We start from the raw sequence: 19,985 nt of genomic DNA on the forward strand, positions 1-19,985 counted from the left end.
CTGTCAACAAATTCACTTGGCTTGAAGTTTCTTGATTTCACAAACTATAACCACATTCTACTGTTGGTATTCAATCCCTCACCCCAACACCTCATACACCATCACCTTTCCAGACTACTCAATCCCTCACCCCAACACTTCATACACCATCACCTTTCTAGGCTTGCGAGTCTTAAAGAGCATCTCCATCCCAGCAATTACTTCAGTTGATGACTCACAGACTTTCTTCAGTTCTGTTGGATTTTCTTGAATCTATCCAAGTACAGATGGATGAGTTACTACAGGAAGAAAGTGCTGTAAGGAAAAACTACCATTATCCTCCTGGGTTTTCAAGGCAATATAATATCGGTCATATTCATGGAAAACTACAGTTCACAACGAGGCTTATCTTTTACTTTTCTTGCAGGAACATTTCTTCTCATATGAAATTTTATACAGCAGGTCACTGTATAAAACAGACGATAAAGCACAAGTAATCTGGTCATGGTCTCTAAAGAAAGGACAAGAGTCTCAAGCTCAGATGGCCCCAGCTCCTCCTTCACCCTCCCACCTGTAACAAGGGCAGAATCCTGAGGACACTTCCCGGGAAGAATGGAAGACAGCAAGAAAAGCACCCCTGACATTTGTCTTCAGAGTGCCAAAGCTCCAGTGAGCCAATGACTTCATAAAGCTTCTTTACTGACATCAAAAAGACATTGTAAAATTCATTTTTTCTCAAAATACTCAAACATACAGAATATAAAACAGGATTTCTAGCAGAGTAAAAATATACACTGGCTATTGCTGTGGTACATAGGGAAATAATTAGGAATAGCTAGAAATTCTTCCCTCAAAGTGTCAATCTAGTGCTACACGCAACATCAAACACACATTAGTAGTGAGGTGGATCAAGATTACTTTTTATTGCATGTTTGCTTACACATCTGCTGCTTGTGGGTGGAGCTGAACTGAAACACTGAGTTAGCTTCAGTCAATTTCCCATCAACTGAAGTCAAGCGGTGAACTGCCTACATATTCCCAGGGATTCATTCCCAGAACTTAGGCATTAACATTCTCATTTTATCTACATACCACAGCACACATTGTAACATGGTTTTCCTTTTCATTTTAAACACTCAAAAACAAACCAAACAGCATACTATAGAGAAATCAAAATTTACATGTACACATACAATCTAGGCTCACAGAACTTCTGATTACACAATACTAAAAAGTAATTATAAACAACCACTCGGGCAAACTATTCAGTAATCCTATGTTTGTTTTAGAAAATCTTAACACTCTAAGAAACTGATTCTTTCACAATTAGTCATTCATATGACCTCTCTTGTTAATTTCCCACCCCAACAAAAATTCACAAATCCAAATCTCCCATAGAAGCTATGATTGTTGACTAACCTGAACAGAACAATTAGGAAGGACACAGCATTTCACCAGATCCAACTTTAAAGAGGCCTAAGAAATTAACAGCCCAATGAAAAGGCAACAATAGATATTTTACTGCGGCAAGCAGCACATTCTGGCCATTAGTAATGACCGAAGCTCCTACCTTAATTTCATCAAAGTTTTATTTAAAAACATGTGGTAAACTCTCCTAAATTGCTCCATATTCTCAAATGAAAAGAGTCTTTTAGTGAATCATTCCTAAATGTATACTTCACCCATATTTTCCATTGTAAGATAATTTAGAAGAAAAAAATCCAACCAACCTTAGCCTAACATTTTTCCTGACACATTGTCACATAAAAGTTACTAAAATCAAAATTCTCAAAAATTTCTCATTAGTCATACAAACATTATAAACTACAGGAAGAAAGCATATCCACTTTTATTCTGACTAGAACAACTTGCTAGCAAATATGTAAGAACGCTTGTGCAGGGGTTTTCTTCATATCAGTGTAGCAACCACAACCTCGGGAGCAACCACGTCCTCTCCAGTGAGCTAGCACCCATGCTTGTTCCACATAGGCACTGCCAGAGGCCCTTGTGGTGTCCTCTCAACGACGATAAACTCATCAGGGTTGCCAAATGCTTCATAGAAAACCAGCAAGTCTTGTATCGCATGCTCCTCAACCTGGGAGAAAAGAAGGAAAGAAGATTTGCTTTTCTCTTTAGGTAGAACAGATTAGTGGGATTAATAGTTTTCTGACTTCCTTTGGAGAAACTGAGGCTTGATATAGACACAACACAGCAGAAGTGAATCAGAAACCTTCCTACTTGCCCGGCCTTGCTAGAAACTTTGAGTCTGTTCTCACTTCAATTCAGTTCTCTTCTTTAAAATGGTATGTGCATACGTGAATGTCGGAGTGCACATTTGTGCACCACCTGTAAGCAAGTACAGCGTCGTTGGAGGCCAGAAAAGAACCTCCAAATTCCCAAGACTGGAGTTACTGGTTGTGTGCTAACTGAGCCATCTGTGTGCCTAACTGATGCCACCTGTGTGCAAGTACAGTGTCCTTGGAGGCCAGAAGAGAACCTCTGAACTCCTAGGACTGGAGTTAAAGGTAGTGGGCTAACTGATGTTAGTGTTGAGAACTGATCCAGATCCCCCAGAAGGGAGATGCATGCTCTAAGCTGTCGAGCCATCTGCCAGCCCTCAATTTGAATCCTAAAGTTAAGGGAAAAGAAACTGAATTGAATGTCTGGGATCCATTCACGCTAGCAGTTTCACGTCAGGCCTTTTCTGCCACTGCACAATCCTCTACAACTCGCTTTTGCACTCTCCAGTGCCATGGGGCTTATCTTTCCCCAGCCTGCCTCTCTAATCTTTCAGATATGTCTGTGAAATCTTCCTTCTCTTAAATAAATCCTCTTTTCTGTAAGTTAAACCAAAGATGCTCTCTGTTGACTATAATCTATGAGCTGAGGCAGGAACTGAGAAGAGCAGCAAACACCACCAAGTTCTTTGAAAACTTAAAGTGGTCCAAAGCATTGCCAATACTAAAAACAGAAACCCGATCACAATGTGCTAGTTCAGATTATCCTGAATAACTCCATATTTAAGCTAATGGATATTTCAGCCTAGTTTTACATACATTTAAATTTTAATCTAGTAGATCCTAGTCAAATGTTCAAAGCCAATCAATAAAATTTTCTACAGAACTATAGATCAATGTGGTAGTGACACCAGTAATACAACATTTGGAAGGCACAGACAGGAAGACTGCCATGAGTTCAAAGCCAGTTTGGACTACAGAGCTAGACACTGTCTCAAGAATACAAATAATAACAAAACCCAAAGACCTAGGACTGACATGTAGAACAGTCTACGCCGAGCTAAAGCTGAGCGAGTGTGTCACACACCTGAATGAGAGCCAAGGGTTTCTCCCGACTTCTGATGAGTGCAGCCTCTTGTTGCCGCTCCTCTTCGACAATAGATGCAAAAGTGACAGGAGCGACTGTGGCAGAAGCAGCCAGCGAGGAAGACAGCCAGGGACTGTAAGAACGACAATAATGGCTTTTATTCATGTCCTCAAAGTTCTGCATGTAAAATTTCCTACGAAATGTTACTTAACAATGCTGTGCCCCCCCCCAGGGATTATTACATAATACAACCTAGAAGCTTTTGCAGCAATTACAGAATAGTGAGGTGAAAACACAGAAAAGGAAAATTATTTTACTTAAATAAGTGTTACAGGTTAAATTTTAGAAAATTCTTAAAAATAAAGGTGTAACAGAAATGGTATAATAACTCTTATTTTAGAAAAGTGGATATTCAAACAATACAGTCTAGTAATTTCAACTACCCAATTATCCATTTCTTAAATATACTTAAGAAATTAATTTCTTAATTAATTTCAAGGCCCACAGGTAATCAATGAAGCTTACTTGGGACTCTCTAGTAGTGGAAAATCAGAAACATGATTGCTTTCTAGTCCTGGAGTTCCATGAGTTGAACATCTGTAAAACAAATTCCAAAAATAAGGCTTTCAGTAATATTCGTAAAACTACTTACTGATACAGAGAGCAGAGCCATGAGCTCCTGACTTAGAGACAAATTACTGTTTGCAGTCAGGCCTAGCTCTAGCTTAGGAAGGACAAGCAGACAAAGGAATCTGCAGAGAACTGAACCACGCAGGGAGAGTATCGTAAGAAGCAGTCTTTTCTAATGCTGTTCACATATCATTATGTCTGGTAATCAGGCATATATAAGAAGTACAAAGGCCTGTATGAAAAAATAGCACTCAGTACGAACATACTATGGCATGCTCTAGATGACAAACAGAATGGGAAAAGAGTTTGTTTCTAAAACATTTCCTTCTGTAAACAGCCTTGGTTGAGGAGTCTTGTCACAATAGAAAAGTAACTGATACATGAAGGGATTGCCTGCATTTGTCCTTTTGTTGTGTTTTAACACCCTAGCAAGCAACTGCTCTCTGGCACTAGTCTGACTTGTGAGACCTTCCAAAGAACTTAACCAAGGGAAGTTGCACTTGATCTCCATTCAAGTTAATTCCATCAGAGCACAGACTATTTCCCTTTATGTTACCCTCTTGTCTACAGTTGAAGGCTTATGAGTCTATGATGGCAGAGCAGAGAGAGTATGTATGGCGGCTAGAACAGCAAGCTGAGAGTTCATTTTTAATCACAAACAGGAAGCAGGAAGAGTGACTGGAAATGACCCAAGTTTCTCTCAAAGCTTGCCTCCAGTCACATCCTTCCTATAAAAAGGCCATGCTGCATAAGCTTCCCAGACAGTACCGCCAAGTGGACACCAGTATTCAAATGCCTGAGTCTACTGGAGACAACTCATTCAACCCATTCAAGTGTGGAGACAACCACACTTCAGATGCTGAAAATTATCCTGGTGGTTCTAGGAATAAATTAAATGTATTGACACTTTCAAAGAAACACAAATAATGTAGAAACTATAATTACTTAGTTGTTAGACAACTATAGTACACCAGTAGTTACCAACAATTAAAGAGGAATAAAGGATGGATATGATCAATGTTCAACATAGCTATATATGGAAATGTCGCAAGGAAACCACTATTTTCTACAATTAATATTAGCAAATAAAGGATTTTTAAAAATCCTGTTAGCATTGCTGGCTAACAAAACAAAATTAACAGTTTAAGGAGGTTTCAAATCCAAGCATATTAAATCAATGTAAATTAAAACTTTAAGAATAAGGATTCTACATAATACTTCATATTTTACAACAAGCCTCAACAGGTTTGCATGGCAGGGTATTATGGCCCTTACTTCATATATGATGACATTCAGAAAGGGCTATAATGCTATGCTGAAACATCAATCTGAGGATAACAGATTTAATGCAATGGAGAGCACTTGGCTAGCAAATCCCCAGAAAATTTTAAAATGGAAAAAATCTGTCTCATAAGATTATAATCCCACAACTCTATCTACTAATATTTAATGAGTAATTATATTAATCATTTATTTATCCAAACAACTTGAGAGTCCATCAAAATTTCATCATAAAACATAGGAAATTTATTAAATAAAACAGCTAGAATTTTTAAAATTTCTAAGCTTTCAAATAATATAAAATTATTAAGCTCCAGATACAAAAACAAAACCAGACATTCCAATATATAACTGGTATATAATTAGCCTTCTTAAAAAGTAAAACATTACCAAAAGATTTTCTAAAATATTATTTGAAGATTTTTGTTTAAATTAAAAAGTGCTGTCAATTTTAGATTAAAATAACTAAGCTATCTTTGCTTAGACAATATCTTCCTATTTATAAGGTTTTATATTAGCTTTATTTAAAAATTTATCTACCATTAGAACTAATATATAATAATAGTGATTGTATTCCAGAAATAGTTTGTTATGGTGCTTGGAAACAGTATACATTTCCCAGTAGAGACACAGGGTTATTTCAGTGAAAGAAAAACAAAACACAAATGAACACAACAAAGAACTAAAAGAAATAACACAAAATCTTTCCCTTCTGCATTTTAACATCCCCAGATGACACTGCCTTTCTCTGCCTGCCATTGCCTGGGGGACAAATAATTTTTTAGTCACATTTTATACAGTGGTGTGCAGACTTCCTCAGCTGAGTCTTAATCCTTACACTCTGACCCCCGAGGACCAGCATTCCTGTCCTCCTGCTTTTCTCCCACTATTTCCTGTTTATACTGTCTTTTCTTCTGTTTAATTTCTTCTTTAAAAATCTCAGCCCACATTCCAAAGCCTGTGACAATAGAAAGGAGAAGTAATGCTATCACCTGCTTCTCTGCTATTCCCATGGTCACACATTAGAACAGGGGAGTTAAGGCTCTAGCATCCCGAGCTCTTGCTCTTCCTGTGCTGTATTCTGGCACGTGTGACTCTCCCTTCACCATGTCCTCTTCCAAGCTGCTATACAGCACTGTCATTTCACTCTGCAGGGGCAATTTAACTTCACGTACACACATTCCCATTTATTAACCTGACTTCAAAATCCATTAAGGGCTAGGTCTGTGTATTATATTTTTATATATGGCCAACAGGAGCCAGAACAATGCTGTGCCCTACCAGGGATCCCATAATCTGGTGAGTATTTTGTCTACAGTATTTTATATGTCCTTTTTGAAAAACCTTACTTGTGAATTACATGTTTTCTATGGTTAAATAAAACATGAAACACAAGCTATGCTTTTTTCCAAATCTTTATCAATGAGAGTCATCTATGTAAATATTAGTTCCCACATGATCTTTCAACTTAAACTTCCAAAGTCATACGACAGCACATACTTCTCATAGTTAAGTCCCAATGTGACAGCACACCCTAGTGACCAACTAGCAAAGCACAGATCCTTAAGATTTTCTGAGTTCCATGACAAATGGCAACTTATTCAATGAAGAATTAAAATCTCAATGTGCATTGTTCATATTTAAAATGTAAAATATTATAAAAAATAAACTTAATGTTTACACTTTCAAATTTGTGCATCAGAGATACCCAATGAAATTCACTACCTTCAAAACAAATATTACCTGAAAAGGAGTTACAGGGTTGTTTGATTGATTTTTTTTTTAAGATGTATTTATTTATTATGTATGCAGTGTTGTGTCTGCATGTATCCCTGAAGGCCAGAAAAGAGCACCAGATCTCATTACAGATTGTTGTGAGCCACCATGTGGTTGCTAGGAATTGAACTCAAGACCTCTCTGGAAGAGCAGCCAGTACTCTTAACCCCTAGTCATCTCTCAAGCCCAGGAGTTACAATTTTAATTCATTTATTTTTTCAATAACCAAATACTCATGAAATGCCCATTCTAAACACGTGTGTACAATGACCAGCAAAGAGAAGCATCACCCTTGCTTTAATAATACTGATAAATGTAAACAAATGCAGCACACATACATCAAACAATAAGCTGGCTCACACCTTTAGTCCCAGTCCCCAGGGAGGCAGAAGCAGGGGCAGGTGAATCTCTAAGTTTGAGACCGGCCTGATCTACGTAGCACATTCCAGGCCTGCCACCACTATATAATAAGATCCTGTTTCCAAGCAAACAAGAGAATCACTAGCAACAACTATAATGGTGTAACAGAAGCACAACAGAAATATGTAAGAGGAACTGACTTAATAAAGGAAGTGCGGCTCTCTAAATACCCAACTGAATGACTATGAAGAGTTGGAATCAAAGTTCAAGGGGATACAAAGAAGGACAGGTGTGGACAAGAGAAAGTCAAAGACACTGTAATACAGAGGTTATTTCCTAGGACAAAGTGAAACAAGTTGACAGAAGCCAGGCTCTGTAGATTTTGAAGGCCACATTAAGAATTCTAGCTTTTGCCATGTGGTGGTTGCACACACCTACAATTCCATCCCTCAGGAGGATCTCTGTAAGTTTGAGGCCAGCCTGGTCTACAGTTCAAGTCCCAGGACAGCTAGGGCTGTTACACACAGAGGCCATGTCACCAAAAAAAAAAAAAAACAAAAACAACAACAACAACAACAAAAAATCTTTTATCCTAAAAGCAGTAAGTTCTATATTTTTAAAAGAGAACACAATGACTCAATGTAGTGATGGAAAGGAAGAAAGAAGACTAGGCATGGAACCACACTTATAACTAGGGTAAAGGTCATGATGGTATGAGTGGGGTAAGAGTCTTGGCTATAAAGTTTAGTGTAGGTATTAAACATTAAAGAACTAAAATAGACTATTATTGAGAAAAACAGAGAATAGCAAGCATTACTTACTAAGGAATAAAGATCAGGAAGAAAGGATTGGTTATGTATATCTACAGTTTGCCTGACTTTGGGTTTGTGAGAGTGTCATCTGATGTGTTTCTGAAGACCTAAACAGGATGGAAAGGCCAAGAGAACAAGTAAGTCTGAAGCTCAATGTTACCTGATAGCAGGACATAAGCTCATGATATGGACAGTATAGAAAGCACAGAAAGTACGAAGAGACAAAAAAGGCTGCACTTACAGTGCTAGTATGAGCAGTCCCATGGCAGGGCACTATTAAGGTTAGCTGGACTGCTTTAGTTGAAAGGTAAGCAAGCTGAGGTTAAACATCTCTGGGACTCTACTTGTTTTAACCAGACTTTATAAATCTGTTTGATATACTGAAACTGAACAATTTCTGCTGTTGCTGTTATATCTGTAGTCCAGGTTGCCTTTGAACTTATTATGAAGCCCAGGCTTCCTGACAATTCTACCTCAGCCTCTCAAATAATAGGATGCCAGGCCTACTATGACTTCTTAAAAGTGGATTTATGGGAAGGAAAAAAATGCTTTGACAACCAAAATCATAAATAAGTATCAGTGCATAAAACATTAGTCTGGCCATAAATGACACTAACTCTTTCTTTCTTTTTTTTGTCTTCTATTAACTCTCTAGACTTAACAGTCTGGGGAGATGTGCATGTAATTCCTACCAACCTGAAATTTTTTTGTATTTTTATAAGAATGTTCATTTGTAAGTACAAGTAAGAATCCAGGTGTGATGGCACAGGCCTGTAATCCTTGCACTTGGGAGGTAAAGGCAGGAACACAAGGAGTTCAAGGTCATCTTCAACTACATAGTAAGTTTAAGGATAGCCAGCCTGGACTATAGAAGCCCATCTCAAAAACAATTATATATCATATTGGAGAGGGCACTTTAATTAGAACAGCTGAATTAAGTAGTGCATTCCTATAATCGAGCACCCAGGAAGCTAAGACCAGAATGTCCCAAGTTTACGACAACAAAGGAAGGTCCAGGATAGCCTGGGCTGTGAGATACTAATCAAAAAATAAGAATAAATTAAATAAATAATAACTCTAGTTAGAACCAGAAGCACCCAGAGCTAAGTAACAGATACAAGGAGGTGGGTTGTGGTAGATCCACACAAAGAGACTCACTTCAACGAGTAAATGGAATCAATTACTGATATATATATAACAAGATGGATGAGTTCCAAAATAATTGTAAGTAAAGGTCAGATTATGAAAGGATGCACCCTGCATGATTTCCACTGACATGAAATCCTAGGAAGTACACAAGTTCTATGTTGTCAAAAATCAATGGGAAACTGCTAGGGAAAAGGGGCATGAGACAGATTTTAGGAGCAGTATATGTGACTACCTCATGGGTACAGACATTTGCTGAAACTCCAAACTCTGGTTTCTACATGACATTTGCTATGAGCAAATATCTCTAAAACCACTGCCAAAGGTAAAAATGAAAAGAGAGAAAGAAGAAATGGGTTTGTTAACACTAACCCTGAACGTGCAAGAAGTTATAATTAGTACCCTGTAACACTTTTAACATCATTTCAGAACATGAAGCCCCCACAGAATATTTTAAGGTAGAAAATATATTAGTTAAATTTATTTACCTCACAACATTTAGGGCCTGAGAGTTTTCAATTCCTTTAAAACCAGCTTTTTTGACATGTTCTTCTGAACCATGGCCAGTAACCGGTTTTTTTTCTCCCAGTAATAAATCCCGGAATGACTTGGACGAAGGTGAGTGTAGAGAAGCCCTGCAGAAGAAAACAAAGATCATGTTAAAACACATTGCAAGGAGACAATACATAGCGTGAAACTGTCAAAGAATTTTTTTAAAAATGTAAAAACTGATTTCATAGATTTTTAAACAAAAACTTTTAAAAACAGACCAGCTTCAGATTTTTTTTTTCCTCCTACAACTGTTTATTCCAACAGAGATTCAGTGTTCATGTCGAACAAGGCATGATGTACTTGTTCGGGGGAAGTCCTGTGCATTTGTCAATAAAGCACTGTTGAGCCAATAGGAATCTAGATAGGTGGGACTAGGAGTCCAGGAGGACTCTGGGAAGGAGAAACAAAGGGAGTCGAGATGTAATGCCATGGGGTAGGAAGCCTGGAAACTTCTCCAGTAAGAGAAATACTTAGATTAACAATTATGGGATAATTACTTAAAGCAGAGCTAGCCAGTAAGAAGCAAGCAAGGCCAACAGCTTCATAATGAATATAGATAGCCTCCTGTGTGTTTATTTGGGACTGATGCGGCTCTAGAACCAGGATGGCGGGAAGGCTTCTCTCAAAGGAAAAAGCCTCCCTTTACATATACTTATTTTTGTCAACTTGATACAAGCCAAAGTTATCTTAGAGGAGGGAAATTTAACTGATAAAATGTCTCTATCGAGCTAGCCTGTAGAAAAATCTGTGAGGAATTTTCTTAGCTAATAATTAATGCAGGTAGGCCCCAGTCACCACGGGGACCAAGCCAATAAGCAACTTTCCTCCATGCCCTCTGCATCAGTTCTGGCCTCGAAGTCCCTGCCCTGACTCCCTTCAGTGATGAACTGTGACCTGGAACATGGAAGACAAATAAGCCTCCCTCCCCATGTTGGTTCTGGTCATTATTTTAACACAGCAAAAGAAAAGCAAATTAAGATACAAGAAAACACTTTCATTAAATGGCTATTCAAAGTGTATACAAAAAAATAATAATAAAAGGGGAGGGTAGTCTCTAAAAGTTTTACAATGATTTAATTATAATTTTCAATATGGTAGTTGGAATATTGTCAAATTTGGAATTTTGCAACAGTGAAAATTACATCATAAGAGAAATGAATTACTATATACCTAAGCTGGGGATAAACTCTAGATATTAAAAATTAGCAATGATACTAAAATAGTTACTACAGTCGTTCATCTGTTTGGAATGTATGCTGGCTAGCTTTTTGTCAAATTGACACAAGCTAGAGTCATTTGGAAAGAGACTTTTGATCAAGAAATTGTCTTTATAAGACTGGCCCCTAAGGCAAGTCTGGCAGGCACTTCACTGATTAATGGCTGATGGGGGAGGGCACAGCCCACTGTGGCTGGTGCCAACCCTGGGCAGGTGGTCCTGGGTTGTATAAAAGCAGGCTGAGCAACTCAGTAAATAGTATTCCTCCCTGGCTTCAGTTTCAGCCTTGAGGTCCTGCCCAGGCTCCCCTCAATGACAGACTATGATGTGGATGGAAGGAGGAACAAACCCTTTCTTTCCCAAATAGCTTTTCGTCATGGTGTTTTAATCACAGCAATAGAAACCCTAACTCAGACAGGATGGATTACAGGACATATAAATAACTCAGCAGAGGAAGAGAAATGAAAACATATCAATGGCATCTCAAAAGTGAAATACAATGTTTAAAAACAGTTTATTTGGATGGACTTGCAGACTGAAAGTCAGTAAAGGAGATAAATCACTGGAATTGTTGTAAGTGAAGAATGACAGATGACTAACGCTAATTTAAGTCAGCCTTAGTGAGTTACGAGACATTAAGTGGCTACCTACAGAACTAGAGAACCAGAACCAGCAGACAAAAGACAAAAACGACACTCAGACATTGTCCAAAAATCTTTCCACAACTGGTAGGAAACATAAATTTAAAGATTAAAAAATGTTAGCAAACCCCAAAGACAAATGCAAAGAAAATCGCCCTTAGACAAACTAAAAATTTGATTTAAATTAAAGATAAAAGGAAAAGTTGGGGTGCAACACACTTGGCCTAGCATGCAAGAGTCCCTGAGTTTGATACCAAAATCGGTAAAAAATGTGTGCGCGCACATATGTGCATGTGAGAGAGTGTGTGTGTGTGTGTGTGTGTGTGTGTGTGTGTGTGTGTGTGTGTGTGTGTGTGTGTGTGTGTTTGGTGGTGGTGGTGGTAGGATGCCCTGAAAGCAGACACAGAAATACATTACAATATGAATATGGCTAGTTTGTTTCAGAAACAAACATAAAGCAGTAGAAAGAAATCATTAACACACCAAGAAAAAGAAAAATCTTAGTCTAGCCTACATTTACAAATAAAACTGAAAAGCCATTAACAGGTCTTGACTGTGTTAGATAAGAGCCAGAGGCCAAGACCCCTGAACCAGACAACAAACACTGAAGCTGCTTTGCAGGGAAAATACATTAGGAAACAACAGATAACCCAATGCACCACAGGAATTACAAAGGAACTACTGTAAACAACTCAATTGTGTGATAATTTACATGGCATGGGCAAATGTATTTAAAAGAGAATCCATTACCAAAGATTAAATGTTTGTATACTCAACAGAGATAAATCTGGAGAAGAGGCTAAGTGGAAGAATCAGAAAATGCACCTATTTCTAATTCTGAAATCATATATTATATTCCAATTACACATATTCTAATTGGAATTCTAGAGTAGAAAAAACCAATCTACCAATAACAAAGAAAAGTACCAATCACTGGGACATGAAGGGAACAATGATTAGAGACAGCATTCCTGTGAGAATGTTCTAAGATAACAGTAATATCCAGTAATTTATAAAAACAACAATATAAAGTTAAGAGGGGGTTCAGTAACAATTAAAGTGCCCCAAAAGTCAAACAATATATGTGATTCATTATATTAGGATGACATGATGAGAAAAATCCTACGAAAAAAATTCTGTGATCCAGTCAACAGAGGCTTCACAAACAAAATACGTAGGAATAAATATGTATGAGATTTGTACATTATAAAAACTGTTGAAAACACCCTTAAGGGTTTAATGCTTACAATTTGGAGCATACTAAATTGTCAATCTTCAAATTGATCTACAGATTTAAAATAATTACCAACAAAAGCCCATCAGTAATTTATCTGTTTATACTTATTTCTGACCAAATGCATGTAAACATGCAAAAGATAAAGTAAATAATTTTGGAAAACATCTGAGAACTTAACAGTCCCTGATTTCAATGCTGATAGACACTGCCCACGCTGGTGGAATGGAGGAGGACACAGACCTAACGGAACTCAGTAACGAGTCTAGATTAAACTCACATTCACCTCCAGCAACGTAATACATCAGCAGATGCTGTGTCCACATTTAAGGTCATTTATTGTAAGTAAAATCTCAAACAGTAGGAGACAAAAAACTTCTGTACAAATCTGCATTGGAACCATGAACTAATAAAGTATTTGTGTTAAAATGAAAACTTAAAAAAAATTAAATCTGAACTTGGCTTTATCATAAAAATTTTGGCCACAACATATACACACATGTAGGGATGAGCCCAAATTACTGCCACGCCCAAAAGGGGAGTGGACAAGAATACATACAACAGGTAAGAAGATACTTAAGGACTCTCTCGGGAGACTGCCATGCTTCTGATCTCCCAGCTTGTGTGTAAGTGCTTTCTCCTGTAAATAAAAGTATTTGTTTCCACATGGTTCGCTTACACACACATAATACAAAAATCGAAAGTCTTCATTTTCTTTGCAGCCCTGACCCTAAGCCACACACATCTGAAGGTAAAGATAGCACAAAGGGCAGGGACCATGAGTGACTGGGAACACTGCTGAAGATCCTGACAGACAAGCAGCTCAGTTCTAAATACAGAACTCTGTAGTTCCTACTATGAAAGCACAGGCTGTCCGATTCACTCATGAATTTAGGAATTCCCACATGTAGTAAACAGCATATACCCGGCCAAGCAAGTTCTTTCCAGACAAAAACAGTTCTTTGCTTAGCATAATAAAACTACTAAAAACTAATAGGAGCAGTTACAGACTATCTTAAACTCACACACTCATTAGCCATGCAGGATAACCACCAATAAAGCATTTAATGCAGCCAGCTAAGCAAGCCTGGCCCTTTCCATTGGCTATGCCCAGATTTAAAACAGTGTCTTGTTTCCCACAATTTTACTTTCCGAACTCGGGCTTTGGCTATTTTCTATCCTAAAAGCCACAGAAAATTTATGAAGAAATAGTTGCAGAAATTTATATTCATACAAAACTTAGTCAGGATTTTGTTCCTTAGCCTCAGCAATTTTAATGAATAAAATTTCCAGGTCAAAAAGGTTAAATAACTGCAATTATTTTACATAAGCTAGCTCAAAAGAATTTACATCCAGAAATCACACCAGGCTACAAAGACCATATATTTTCCACAAGATGATACTGAAAATATTTCTCCAAGTAAAACATTTAAAAATGAAAAGTGCCCAGATCCCACACACATTCAATGTTTCATATTAGTTTAAAATTCAGTTGGCTAGAACTTCATTCTAATGTAAAACCTCATGCTAGTTAGCATTTTCCATGGCAACACCAAATTGTAGTTAGCAAGGGTACAATTATATCCTGGGAATGTAGAGAGTTATTGCATGTATATGTGAACAAATCAGTAAACACTACCACAATTACAGTATAAGATCTAGCAGGCTCATTTGTGCTCTAATTAACTACACATTTAACATTAATCTAAAGACAAACATAAAAACATCTACAAAAGTAAAATTTCATTAGGTGATTTACAGATAATGAAATATAAGTAACTTTAAAAATCACTACCATCATTAATACAAATCAGATTCAAACACTAATTTAAGATTTATTTTCTATTTTTCTAAACTAGAATATAATTTAAATTCTGACAATTATTTTTCAGCTAACATGTACAAGGGATGGTGTCTCAGGAGTAGTCACCATACATTACACATATGTTTTCACAGCACATGTGTCTGACTTAAAAATCAAATTATGTATTATATTAAATAATGTGATTAACTGTATTTTATGTGTTTTGTACATAATTAAAAATTATAATATATATCAAAAGCAGCATATTATATTCATTTTTATCTTAAGCTCCATTTAAGCTTTATAGACATACAGTAATTCAGGAAAGAAAAATCACTCAGTAATTAATAATATTACTTCAGTTTATACTAAACATGCTTCAAAGTTCCTAAAAAAACTAACCATTAACTAATTATTTTATACAAATGTATTCTTTAAGCTTATAACAAATACTTTCTGATCTGTGCCAATAACTTAAGATAAAATGCATATAACCTCACAGCCTCCTACATTCACATATTATGTATATTATTCTAAATAGATATCTACATATGTGCACTTGCATATGCATTTTTTAAAATTTGCTTTAGTTTAGTGTTTAATAAGTAAAAATAAAAGCAATGTATAATATATCCTAGAGTTTCAAAGAGAAGCAGTTTTGGAAAGACCCTAAAGGTGCTGCAGCATAGCTCAGTGGCAGACAGTCTGCCTTGTATATCTATGGCCCTAGGTTCAATCTCTAGCACCAAAGGAGGAAAAAAAATCTTGAAGATGAAATGTAGTTGAGTCTAGAGTTATAAAAGGACATTAAGCATAAATCATTTATTTTCAACATTAATAAATTAATTCAGATACCACTTCTACTTAGAACTCAAAATAATCTGTATTTGGTCAGTTGTATAAATTGTCTTGATATCTTCAGATATATAAAATTAATCATTCATTTGCTTGCACGTAAGTTTTCCAGTTGTGTTTTCATAAAGTTTGTAATAAATATCACTTGTATTTGGATCACAGCACAATTCTTTTTCAAAGAAAGCATCCACATATTTCTGCCAAACTCAATGATATTTTTCTCCCCATACTCCTAGCACTCTCCTTAATAAGCAATACTAGATTCCCTCTGCATTTTAGGAAGATAGTGCCATCCATATGGCGCTCAGCTCATACTGTTAATAATCAGTAGGGAAAAGAGTTGACGAAGTTTGAACATCAAAATCTGAGGTTTGAAATACCTCATTACTTTCACTAAAATCCCATGCAACAGGAACACAAAAACAATCCGAATAAAGACATAAATCCCCAGCAGCCTGAGGCCAGCACGACCGCGCAGTAGACAGCTACAGGGATAACTGGTGTGAGTGTGTAGAAGACACAGAAACTGAATTGGCAGGTCGGGAAGAACCCCACAAACTCCTGCCTGCCAGGGACATCCTTGGGACCAGAGCCTCTGTGGTGTGGCTGGGCTGCCAGATGTCACTGACCTGAGCACAAGGAAAAGCTAATTTGAAGTCACACGTCAAATGGAAAACAGGAATGTTGAGCTGTGTGCTGTGCATCAAATCTAAACTTGAAATGGTAAAGCATGTAAAAATCTTTACCAAATGTTGAGAACAAGCGGCAGCAGTAACATCTTTACTCTGGTCAGCTTCCAGAATACCAGCACTTAAATATGCAGATCTTTATAAGTGGAAGCAAAAGCTACCTGTTAGAAAACTCAGATCTTGGGAGATGAGGAAAAGACACCAAAGATCACCAGCATATGTACTGCCCCAGAAGGGAAACTGCACAGAATTGTACAGTTATACTCACAGGCACACAGTATTTCCAACTGGAGTACAAAAGCAAAAGAACCAATATACTACTACAATAAGACATAAAAATGAACCATGACAACAACCTCTGAACCATCAGCAGTGCCAATCCAACGCTAGCTTGAATGTTTTATGAATGAGTCATACAGAATGATTTTTTTGACTCCCTATATCAATATATTGCTAAGATCCAGCTACACAGTTATGTTTAGTCATACTCCCTTTCATTACTCTGCAGTTTTATACTTTTCAAAAATGTTTAGCCACTCATCAATGACAGATGACAAGGCTCTATCAGGTCTTAGTTATTGCAATATTGACAGGACATTCTTACAGTATGTATACATAGATTTCTGCTTTATACATAGCAAATGGAAAAATCATTTACAGAGTAGGTGGATCAATCGTAGTATCTGAATCGTGAACACTATTTAAAGGCCAAAAACCACCACAGCAAATGAGACAGACCACAGAACATAGGCGCCAAGGAAGATAATGCCAGGAAAAATCCTAAAACTCCCTGTCCTTGTTTACTGCTGGCTTTTAAAATAAACCAACTGATGACACAGCGAAATTCACACTATTAAGTTCAAAGTATCCTCAAGTATTTAACCACTTCTCACAGACTATAGTGACATCTAGACTTGCAATATTGGTTTTAAAAGCCACCTCAGGGCTGGAGAGATGGCTCAACCATTAAAGGCTAGGCTCACAACCAAAAACACCTCAGTGCCTCAATAGTCCCACCTCAAATCCTCAACACCTCTTAGTTGGGCTCTCCCATCCCTTGTTCCTCTGCTCCCTTTCTCATTAACTGTGATTCACACCTACTGGTACCTTTAGTAGGCACTGACTTAGTTCTACTGGCAACATTCAGAACAAAATCAACTGTTTGCTATTCTCTTCAAAGTAATTTACATTCTCATTGGTGGGGGAGAAAAAAAAAACCCTTCAGGAACAAAGTGACAGGCATGAGCACAGACAGAATCCACCTGAATCCTGTGAGACAGGGTTTTCCTGTCCCTTCCTTGTCCTTCCTACTATCTATGTGCCTTTCTCTTAAACTGGGTTCCAAGCATTATGAGTTTCCGGAAAGGAAGCAAAAAATAACATTTAACACAGCTCATCTTTGGAAATGATTCCTAGCAATGTGGCTACCATGGGAGAATTGTTATGGTGCAAACTCTCATGATGAGATACAAAATCACTACTCGGATAACTGACAGCCACTTCAGCTGTACCATGTGAGACACTAAGGGTGCACAAAGGAGGAGAAAAGGGTCCATTACTAAAGCCAAGTTTGCTTTCGTGAAGCGTTAGCGTCGTTACTCTCTATCTTAAAATGAGACACTAAATCTCTTTTCATCAGAAACTACAGAATGGCAAGAATGACATCCAAAAGTAAAAAGTAAATCCACACCTCTAAAACTATGACATCTGTTAATACATCTAAAATTATAATAATAAAATTGTTTTAGAAGTCTGTGCTGCACAAGTTCCAACATTTAAGTTAATAGTCACCAGGGGAAATGAAATATTTAAAAGGACTTTAGAAACACATGCAGGGGAACTCAGAAACCAAGAACCGCCACTGAAGCCAAGGGAAGACCTCTGTAATTTTTAACAAGAGCATACCATGCATTCGCTGGCTTGAGGGACTTCGAAGGAGCTGTTAGATTTGGTTCCATGTTGTTTGTTCCTGAATTGTTTTCTTTGGTAGTCAATGCAATCATTTTCCGTTGCCTCTGAGAAAGTTTGACTCCATGAGAAATAATTTTTCTAAAAATTAAATTAGAGTAAACCAATTACTTCTACTGGTTTAACCACTTCTAAGAAATCTCAGTTTCCTAAGAAAACATTATAGTTGAAACAAAATTAAATCCCTCAGCATAATCTCTGCTTAATCAAGGTTATTGTAACATATTTTCTATTGAGTTTCAATAGTTAAAAGTTTCAGTTTATATTGCTGATGATCAGACAACAGTTATCATGAGCCGCCAGAATAGCATATTTCTCAAAAGGCCTCAATCAGGCTTGTGCATTTCCTCAGAAATACAATATTACAAGGATCACTTCGGTGACAACTGTACACTAGCCCCCTAGCATGTAACACTACACTCTAATGCAATAATTAGCACACAGCTAGCAAACAATACTGAGTCTAAGTTACCTAATGGAGCATTTATAACTATTATACCAATTGTAAAAAAAAAAAAATACAAAAGATGCAATATGTTGTTCCAATTCTGTAGGACAGACACACAATACAACATGGTCTTTTCCCTTAATTTCTTTTTTTAACCAACCCTAAGTTTGACTTTGGTACTGCGCCATATTTTTGTCTACTTTCTTCTGTTTCCATGATGGTTCTAAAATCCACAACAGGAGGACTCGTAGGACTAAAAGAAAAAACAAAACAAGCAGCAGTTATTACCAATAATGCCCAACACCAAACTTAACTGACCCTGTAAGTTATATGTGAGACTGATGATAATAAGCTATAGTCTAAGTAATAATTAAATTCATTTTATTAGCTTAGGTATTTTGAATGACATCTACTCCCATAAATGCATATATAACAACTAAATAATTCAAGTTGAACAATAACCTGAAATTATTCTAACAAAACAAAATCCAAACAACCAAAGGAGGCCTAGGACACCTAAATTAGGTGAAAGAACTCACTACAGTTCCAATTAAAATCAGGAGACATATCAACATGGAGAAAGGAACTTGCAGAAGGCCCCTCCCACAGATGAAGCCACAGGCAATGACTGGCTGCTGAAAGAGAATCAGTTTCCTCTAGGGACAAGCTACCTGATAGGCTATTGAATCCCAGTGGTCAGCTCTAATCACATGTACTTATGGGGAACACTAAATGAACTCAGTCTGTGTGTGTGTATACATACATATATAAATATGAAGCAATAATTTAAAATAAGAGATCATGAGTTTGAAGGTGAGAGGCAGGAGGAGTTGTTGGGGAACAGTGGGAATGATGTTAATCCAGTAATGGCATATGAAGTTCTCAAAAGAGTAATAGTATAAATTAAATATATATATATAAAATGTCAGTATCCGCTCATTATTCTCACTAGGCAATACTTTACAATGATGTAAAGTGCTGGTAAACACACTAATATTGAGAATACTATGGACTAAGGACTTTGTGAATGTACATACTGAAACAGAATGCCAGTCTCACTGTTGACTTCATTCCAGCTATTCTTTAAATTTTTATCAAAACAATTAAATATGGTTCTAGGTGTTCACACAAATCATGTATCATTAATAAAAGTATAATGAATTATGCCCAGTGGAGGGAACGGCCTATTATAGCTGGTTAACAACTTTTATGCATGCACATGATTTCCATGTATAAATTAATATTTTTCACTGAATATATTCATTTGGCT

General features: G+C 37.0%; 1 protein-coding gene across 3 annotated transcripts in view; it reads right to left on the reverse strand.

Annotated features, from left to right (window-relative positions):
- Positions 1–878: 878 nt before the first annotated feature.
- Positions 879–19,985, reverse strand: part of Ibtk (inhibitor of Bruton tyrosine kinase) — a 63,280-nt gene continuing 44,173 nt past the window's right edge. For all 3 annotated transcript variants that reach the window (XM_040739653.1, XM_040739652.1, XM_040739654.1), the window contains 6 exons: positions 18,876–18,968; positions 18,205–18,348; positions 9,797–9,943; positions 3,829–3,900; positions 3,304–3,436; positions 879–2,074 (listed from right to left, as the gene is read on the reverse strand). In XM_040739653.1, the coding sequence (XP_040595587.1) occupies positions 1,943–2,074; positions 3,304–3,436; positions 3,829–3,900; positions 9,797–9,943; positions 18,205–18,348; positions 18,876–18,968 (721 nt within the window). In that variant the 3' untranslated portion in view covers positions 879–1,942. The remainder of the gene's footprint in view (positions 2,075–3,303; positions 3,437–3,828; positions 3,901–9,796; positions 9,944–18,204; positions 18,349–18,875; positions 18,969–19,985) is intronic.

This window comes from Mesocricetus auratus, unplaced genomic scaffold (assembly GCF_017639785.1).
Source record: "Mesocricetus auratus isolate SY011 unplaced genomic scaffold, BCM_Maur_2.0 Super-Scaffold_100691, whole genome shotgun sequence".
Taxonomy (NCBI): domain Eukaryota; kingdom Metazoa; phylum Chordata; class Mammalia; order Rodentia; family Cricetidae; genus Mesocricetus; species Mesocricetus auratus.